General features: G+C 37.3%; 1 protein-coding gene across 1 annotated transcript; it reads left to right on the forward strand.

Annotated features, from left to right (window-relative positions):
- The first annotated feature begins 269 nt into the window (after positions 1-269).
- LOC125671192 (E3 ubiquitin-protein ligase TRIM36-like) lies at positions 270-2493 on the forward strand. The gene is made up of 2 exons (XM_056143441.1): positions 270-366; positions 491-2493. Exon 2 carries the CDS (start codon positions 521-523, stop codon positions 2180-2182), a length of 1662 nt encoding a protein of 553 aa, XP_055999416.1. The 5' UTR covers positions 270-366; positions 491-520; the 3' UTR covers positions 2183-2493.
- Positions 2494-9627: the final 7134 nt, after the last annotated feature.

The following is a 9627-nucleotide window of genomic DNA, read 5'->3' on the forward strand; positions in this document are numbered from 1 at the left end:
CTGCATGACCCCCCCCCCCCCCCCCCTTCCAATGAATATTGCTAATCGTTTTTTAACTATAGATATGATTTTATTTGTACAAAAGGCCGAGTTCAATACAAAAAGGGATATAATCAAATAAGTTATATCTATACATTGTTTGCAGATTCCATTTTTTTAATGAAAGGAAGTCTTAATTTACGTCTGACGTAAATGTTAGCAAAACTACCCAACATAAACTAGGTCAGACCAAACTTTAAATTTATATATTTACTCAAGCGATAACACGTAGATAGTGTATACAGGCTGACACGCCGCACAGGTATTTAATATTCTCAGGACTAGACGGAAGGTCGAAAGAACAGGGCGGCCATGTTGGATTTTCAGGTGAGACTAGATTATTATTCTAGTAATGACCGCTGTGTTTTATATCATGCTATAATTCTATTACGTTAATTGGTGTAATCTGTCAAAATCTTTAAATGAAATTCTGTTTTTATTTAATTAACAGTAAACTTCTGGTGTGATCCCGGCATCAGAAATGCATCCCCGGCGCAGTGCCCAGGAAGTCCTACTGTGTGACCTCTGTGAAACTGTCCCCCTACAGAGTCACTGTGAACTTTGTAATATAAATATCTGTGTTAACTGTGCAGTAAAGCATCTCTCAGACTCGTCTAAAAGACACAAAGTCGTCCCCTTTCTACACAGAAAGTCTACTCCTAACTACCCAAAATGTCCAGACCACGCCGACAAACACTGTGAAATTTACTGTGAAAAATGCGACGTTCCTGTCTGTTCTACTTGCGTCACTTCAGGTAAACATAAAGGTCACGATATATCAGATGTTCTGGAAAAACTCAGCGCTAAAACAGAAAGTTTACAAAAAGATCTAGAAGAATTAGAGACAAGAATTTACCCCCGATATGAAAAAATGGTGTCTAATGTCCAAAGTGAGAAAGCCGAGTTAGAAACGAATTACGGGAAACTGACAACAGCCGCCGATCAACAAGGAGAAGTCTTACACCGGGAGATTACCGCCATTGTCAACCAGCGGAAATCCGCCATTGCGGAGATGAAAACTAAACATCTGGACGCGCTAGATAAAAACACAGAAGAAATCACACAGAAAATGGCGGAACTCAAACAGATCATGTCCGACTTGAAATCAATCCTAAAATCAAATGACGTCTCCTTAACCTCTACTTACAAATCTAGGAATTCCGAATTTAGAACAGTACCGCCTAAAGTCCGAGTCACAGTACCGAGTTTCTCTCCTCAGAAAATAAACAAAGATCAGCTCAATGAAATGTTTGGTTCTCTGTCGCCATTATCCATTAACACAGAACATGGCGACACAATGAAGTCAGCAGAAGCTGTATCGTCTCCTCCAGTCAAACCACTGCTTGATGAGCCGCGCGTCACCGCCACCATAGACACTGGGTATAGAGAACTATTCAGTGTTAGCTGTCTGAGTGAAGATCAAGTCTGGACATGCGGGAGTAACGAAACCGTGAAGCTGCTCAACCTCCAGAGTGAACTACTGACATCAATACAAACCAAGTCAGGGAGACGACCAGAGGACATAGCAGTGACACGGGACGGAGATCTTGTTTATACTGACAATAGTAATAACACCGTGAACTTAATTAAGAATAAACAGATACAGACCGTGATCACACTACAGGGGTGGAGACCTCTCTCTGTCTGCTGTACCGCGGCTAACGATCTCCTGGTTACCATGATCAGTGATCATAGAAAACCATCCAAAGTCGTGCGTTACTCTGGCTCCACAGAGAAACAAAGCATTCAGTTTGATGATCAGGGACGTCCTCTCTATTCATCTGGTCGTTACACTAGATACATTAGTGAGAACAAGAACCTGGATATCTGTGTGGCTGACTGTGGAGCTAGTGCAGTAGTGGTGGTCAATCAGTCAGGAAAACTCCGATTTAGATACACTGGTCATCCCTCTAATACCAAGCAATCATTTACTCCATACGGCATCACTACAGACAGCCAGAGTCACATCCTGACAGCAGACTGTTGGAATAACCGTATCCACATCCTAGATCAGGACGGACAGTTCCTCCGTTACATTCACTGTGATTTACGCTTTCCATTCGGTTTATGTGTGGACATCAGAGACAACCTCTTTGTGGCTGAGCATGGCACTGCTAAAGTGAAGAAAATCCAATATCTATAAACACAGTGTTAATTACATCTACCAACAGTGTTAATTACACAGCTCTACACAGCGTTAATTACACAGCTCAATATACTGTAATTTACAGAACTGTGTTAATTCCTTCTACTTGATAATTACATCAGCTTGTTAATTACATCTACTTGTTAATTACAGACCTGTGTACATTACAGCCCTGTGTTAATTACAGCCCTGTGTTTGTGATGTGTAACATGTATTTGTGTTTGTGAGTTTAACAGAGCATTATTTTGTTTGTGAATGAATTTGTGTTTGATTTTCCAATGTTGATATTAGATAAACATGATACAGAGTTCAGTCTTACATTATTACTGAGTACTTACTTAGATTTGTAGTACTGTAACAGAGAGTGACACCAAACATCCAGTCTTCATCACAGATCTTCAGATTCAAGGTCACAGTCTTCTGTTTACCATCAATAACTTCATACCACTTATCTAAATCTCCACCGTCCTACAAAATAAACAAAGTGTAATCATATCAAACTGAATTGTCAAGGATAGTCTGTGATATGTAAATGTAATGGGAAGGAAAAGAAGATATGGCTGAACCGGGAATCGAATCCAAGGCCCTTCGTTCCCATGATGTGACTGGACCAGGAATTGGACCTGAGACCCCTGTATTACTAGTCAGGTGCTCTAACCACTGAGCTATCCAAACCAATATCCATGGTTTGACTGGACAGGGAATCAAACCCGACACCCCTGTATTACATATGTAATAGTCGGGTGCTCTAAACACACAAAACTATCCAGGCCAATGTCCATAATACAAAGCGAGCTTTTCCATTTGAAATTTATCTGTTGTTATTGACTTTTTAGCTCACCTGAGCTAAAAGCTCAAGTAAGCTTTTCTGATCACCTGGCGTCCGTCCGTAAACTATTAATATTTTTGACTTCTTCTCAAAAACCACTGGGCCAATTTCAACCAAAGTTTGCACAAAGCATCCTTAGGTAAAGGGAATTCTAAATTGTTAAAATAAAGGGCCAGGCCACCTTCCAAGGGGAGATAATCAAGAAAAGGTAAAAATAGAGTAGCGTCATTAAAAAATCTTCTTCTCAAGAACCACTGACCAGAAAAGATGAAATTTATAAATAAGCATTATTAGGTAGTGTAGATTCTAAATTGTTAGAATCATGGCCCCCAGGGGTTGGATGGGGTCACAATAGGGGATCAAAGATTTACATACAAATATATAGGAAAAATCTTCTCAACAACCACTGAGCCAGAAAAGCTGAGATTTATATGAAAGCTTCCTGATATAGTGCAGATGCAAGTTTGTTAAAATCATGGCCCCCGGGGGTCGGATGGGGCCACAATAGGGGATCAAAGTTTTACATACAAATCTATAGGGAAAATCTTTAAAAATCTTCTTCTGAAGAACCACTGAGCCAAAAAAAACCTGATATTTACATGAAAGCTTTCTGACATAGTGCAGATTTAAGTTTGTTAAAATCATGGCCCCAGGGGGTTGGATGGGGCCACAATAGGGGATCAAAGTTTTACATACAAATATATAGGAAAAATCTTTAAAAATCTTCTCAACAACCACTGAGCCAGAAAAGCTGAGATTTATATGAAAGCTTTCTGATATAGTGCATATTAAGGTTTGTGAAAATCTAGGTCCCCGGGAGTCAGATGGAGCCACAAAAGGAGGTCAAAGTTTTACATACAAATATATAGAGAAAATCTTCTTCTCAAGAACCACAGAGCCAGAAAAGCTGATATTTACATGAAAGCTTCCTGATATAATGCAGATTCAAGTTTGTTAAAACCAAGGCCCCTGGGGTTCAGATGGGGCCACAAGAGGGGATCAAAGTTTTACATACAAATATATAGAGAAAATCTTTAAAAATCTTCTCAAGAACCACTGAGCCAGAAAAGCTGAGATTTACATGAAAGCTTTCCGACATAATGCAGATTTAACTTTGTTCAAATCATGGCCCCTGCGGGTAGGATGGGACCACAAGGGGGGATCAAAGTTTTACATACAAATATATAGGAAAAATCTTTAAAAATCTTCTTCTCAAGAACCATTGGGCCAAAGAAGTTCACATTTACAAGAAAGCTTTCTGACATTGTGTAGATTCAAGTTTGCAAAAACCATGGCCTCCAGGGGTAGGTTGGGGCCATAATAGGGACTACGGTTTTACATGCAAATATATATGGAAAGTCTTCTGATATGGACCAAGGTGACTCAGGTGAGCGATGTGGCCATTGGCCTCTTGTTTACATTATCATCTTCTTCTCCACAACCACTTGACCAATTCCAATCAAAACTGGTACCATTCATCCTTAGGTAAAGGGAATTCATATTTGTTCACATGATTGATTGCATCTTGTTTAACATTTAAATTTAGACCTATACTCAGCACTTACGGCAATTGAGCAGTGAGGGTTCTTTAGCGTGCCACACCTACTGTGACACCGGACATCCGTTTTTAAGGTCATCTCTGAGGACCCGTGACATTCACACCTGTTGCCGAACGTTTGGCGATGGAATTGTCACTACCTGTTTTAAAGACTTAGTTCTGTTGTGGCCAGGATTCGAACCCCGGCCTTTCGCATGCAGGGTGTGCGCTCTAATCTCTAGACCACCAAAGCGGTACCATTTGTTCAAATGAAGGGTCAAAAGGAAAATAATCAAGAAAAGGCAAAAATAGGGTGGGTCATTTAAAACTCTTCTCAAGAACCACTAGGCCAGAAAAAATGAGATTGATGTAAAAGTTTCCTGATATAGTATAGATACAAGTTTGTTAAAACCATGGCCTCCCTGTGTTTGGGTAGGACCTCATCAGGGGGTCAAAGTTTTACATGGAGATATAAAGGAAAAAATCTTCTTCAGAAGAACGAGAAGGTCATAATTAATCATATCAATATGCAAACATCCCCAGGTAGTCTAGTGAAGATTCAATTCAAGTTTGTTCACAATGTGGTCCTCGGGGAGGGGAAGGATGGGGGGGGGGGGACCACAATAATGGACACAAGTTTTTAAGGGAATGTATAGGGAAATGTTTTTGAAATTCATTTAAAAAACAGCAGGGTCATGATTAGTCATGTTAATATGCAAACACGTTCAGAGAGTGCAAGTAATTCACTTAAACAAATCATTTTCAAGTGTAGCAGGTGTGTGGATTCAAGTGTTTTATATGTCTGCCACTATAGCTGGGGAGAGGGAGGCATATTTTCCCCCTACTTTAACATTCCTACTAACTTTTGAATTGTTAGTAATATGCCTCTCATATTTCATATATCAGCATTCTATGTAAAAAGACCTTCCTGACATTACCAGAGATTTCAACCTTGTGACGTAAACCTTAGCGTTTGATTTTTTTTAAAGAATCCCAAACTTAGACCGTATCTCCTGAACTATTTAAAGTACGGCTTTTAGATTTTGTATATAGATTCCTTCTGACAGAACCTTTCATTTTACACCATTGTCTTTGACTTTGCAATCTTGACCTTGAAGTTTGACTTGTATCATATTTCAAAACTTCAGGTGAAACTTGAACCTTGCTGCTCATCACTTTTGAATTGTAAGTGATGGGTCATTCATTTTTCATGTGTGCATTTCTTGTGACAAAACATTTTTAGCTATCAAATTTTTACTTGTGACATTGGCTTTGGAGTTTGACCAACTTTTAAAAAAATTCATCAAGATCATATCTCCGGAACTATTTAAGCTGGGGCTTTCATATTTTGTATATCAGATTCTTTATCACAAGACCCTTTGATAAAACGCAGTATTAAGTCTTCCCCGGAAGACATGTGTCGCCTGCTAGTTCATTCTATATGTAATATATCACGTATAATGTTGAAAAAGTAAATTATTGAAATGGTTTTTGTCACTAAACAGGAAGTTGATAAGCAACAGATTCGAAAATGTCTTACACAATACAGTTGGCCACACTGATGCTCTGTGCCAAATATCAGGGAGTTGCCCCATGTGGTTCTTGAGAAAACTGTGACAGAAATTTTTTTGCTGTAAAAAATTCTAAGTCCCGGCAAACAGGAAGTTGATAAGCGACAGATTCGAAAATGTCTTACACAATACAGTTGGCCACACTGATGCTCTGTGCCAAATATCAGGGAGTTGCCCCGTGTGGTTCTTGAGAAAACTGTGACAGAAATTTTTTGTGACGACGACGACGCCAGACGACGACGCCAAACGACGACGCAAGACGATGGATAGTGATCCCTATATGTCGCCACTGCGTAACGCAGGCGACACAATGATATTTAATGCTATGACCTTGACCTTAAAGATTCACTCCAGCTGCAAAACCTTTATTGGAACTTCAACTTGCTAATAACTTTTGAATGGTGAATAAGAGATCTTTCATTTTACGAAATCCAAGAGACCTTGAACAATTCTATATGACCAATCACTTCATGTTGAATTCTTGAGTTGGAGAGGATATTCTATAAAGATTTAGAAACTTGTGCTCAATTTTTTTGTTAAAACATCTGGAAAATAATATATGTTAAAATCAAATTTAGTTGATTAGTAGAAGAATACTTATGTGTTAATAAAATGTCCACACTTAATGCAGAGAGTTAATTATACATGGTTGTTGACTTCACTCTTTTCTTTGTTATTCGCGATTTTTTTTAACTTCTTGAGATTTTACTGCTTACAGTTCTTCAAAGAGGTAATACAGCTCATTTTGCCCAAAAAATTACAAAAAATTACAACTTTCCTAGAGCTTTCTAAAATTTTGTTGTATTATTAAAGGTATGAACTTTGCAATTTTGAAACATTTCTAAAGTTGAAAATTCTCGTTTAAATGCGAAAATTAATACTTTCAAATGGCCCTTGCAAAAAAATATTGAGCCTCCAACAATAATGTTCAGACGCATGACCACTGACAAGAAACAGTGCTGCCCTCCAGTGAGAGAAAGCGAAAATAGGTAGATCCAGTATTTTGACACACTAAGTGAGAATAACGAGATACAACTAACACGCGAACTAAAATTTACATGTGGATCAGTATGACCATAGCCAAGAGCTATGGGAAACACATGCAGGTCTTTAAAAGTAAGTGTTATGTTTATCTCAACAGGTCACACGTTTGTTTAACAATAGGGATATGGAATGGTTTCCGTTAGGGGGATGATTTATAATTTCTTAATTATATGAAAAATAAGTGTGGATTCCTTAAGGGGTATTTAAATAAGTTTCTACATAACAAATTAGCTGTCATTCTAAATCACGTGAGATAAAATGTCCAAGTAAGCATGAAGAAACCTTTGAATTCGGGATGATCTTCAAAGCGTAGCTGAGAGCACACTGATGTGTTCAATGTTATAAATTGATTTTATCATTTTATTGATACATGATTTTAAAAAATACTTGATTAGAATATGAAAATGAGCTGTAGTGGATCCCTTTGACTTTTATCAAGTAATTAGAGTTTTATAATTACAGTTACTCTACCAATAGGAGTTAATTTTCGTCGTTTCCATTGATTTAATACTTTTTTTATATCATTTAATTTTGGTAGATAGTTCAGATTGATCATGTTATTTAAATCCAATGAAATTTAATCCCTAAAAGATCAAAAGTGGTGTTATTCCACTCAAACTTCCACCTAGAATGATGATATACATCTTATGAGAATTTTTTACTACCAATCCATATCATTTTTGATTTTTGAAAATTTATTCTAATTAAGCCCTGATAATCTTGCAAAGTAGTCTAATTCCTTAAGTATTCCGTCCATAGATTCGGGTGATCCATCAGAGATATCAAGTGATGTATCGTCTGCATATTGTGAAATCTTGAACTCTTCTCCATCTATCATTATGCCTTTTATATCTTTATTTATACGAATTAAAATACCCAAAATTTCTACACACAACAGGAAAAGATATGGGGATATAGGATCCCCTTGTCTACAGCCTCTTTCTGGATTGATATAATTAGATATAATTCCATTCTGTATGACACAGGATTTAATATTGCTATAAAAAGTCTCTATCCAGTTTTTGATTGAGGTTCCAAAGTTAAAAAAATCAAGTGTGACATATATAAAATTCCATGAGATAGTATCAAAAGCCTTATCAAAGTCTATAAACATTAGTAGTCCAGGTATTTGGTAGGCCCACAGGTCTTTTTGGTCACCTGAATACTAGTGAAAAAGTATCGACACTACTCCCACAGGCCATGAAATCTAGAAACAAATTCCTGTTCTGAACATCTAAGCTAAATTCTAATGTTCAGCAACAGTTTAAAAAAAGACATGTTCTAAAAACTTCACTGCCCTCAAAAGTGCATTCACTGATGAAAGACTTTAAATAATAGGTGTATTAACATTAAAACATCAAAAGCTTTGACTAATTTGGACCCATCCTAAAGTCATAACCCTGGGTTTTAAAATTCACAATTTTTTGTACATCCTTTTCTGCTATTCCTAAGTATGTATTTAGATTTTATACAGTAACAGCCAACTTACACATAAATAGTATACATGTATACTAAGTTTGGCCCACCTTGGGGTCAGAACCCCTACTCTGGGGATCATCAAATTTACAATTTTAGTGAAGGACTGCCTGCTCTATCCATTTAGTTTCAATTTAGTATCAATAGCACTAAAGATGATGTTATTTAAATTTTTCACATAAACACTATATACCAAGTTTGGCCCCGCCATGGGGTCAGAACCCCTACCCCAAGGATCATGAAATGTATAATTTTGGTAGAGACTTTCCTGCTCTACATCACTATGCATTTAGTTTTTCTTACATGTGTGCGGTTCTTGAGAAGAAGATTTTTTGAAAATTGGTCAATTTTGGGCAGTTTTTGCCCAGCCCTTAAGGCCCCAGGGGTGCAGGAATCCTGAAATTTACAATTTATGGTCCCTTTGTTCCAAATATGTTTCATACCAAATTTGAAAAGAATTGGAATGATAGTTATCAAGAAGAAGTTAAAAATGTCTATTGTTCACCATTTAATAACTGACCACTTTGGCCCCACCCTCATACCAAAAACCCCTACTCCTGGGATCATCAAATTCGCAATTTTGGTAAAGGACTACCTGTTCTTTTTAAATATCTATTTATACTTTCAATTTAGTATGAATAGCACTAAAGAAGATGTTATTTAAGTGTTTTACACATTTAGTTTTTCTTACACATGTGCGGTTCTTGAGAAGATTTTTGAAAATTGGTCAATTCTGTGCAGTCTTTGGCCAACCCCTAAAGCCCCAGGGGTGCTGGAGTCCTGAAATTTAAAATTTATGTCCCCTTGTCCTAAATATGCTTCATACTAAATTTGAAAAGAATTGGACAGGCAGTTATCAAGAAGTTAAAAATGTTCCATTGTTAACGCATGACGGACGACACACAACGTACGACGACAACCAATAGCAATAGGTCACGCAAGTAAAAAAAAAATACAATTGCCTTTACTCAAGGTTCATCATTTT

Source organism: Ostrea edulis, chromosome 7, assembly GCF_947568905.1.
Source record: "Ostrea edulis chromosome 7, xbOstEdul1.1, whole genome shotgun sequence".
Taxonomy (NCBI): domain Eukaryota; kingdom Metazoa; phylum Mollusca; class Bivalvia; order Ostreida; family Ostreidae; genus Ostrea; species Ostrea edulis.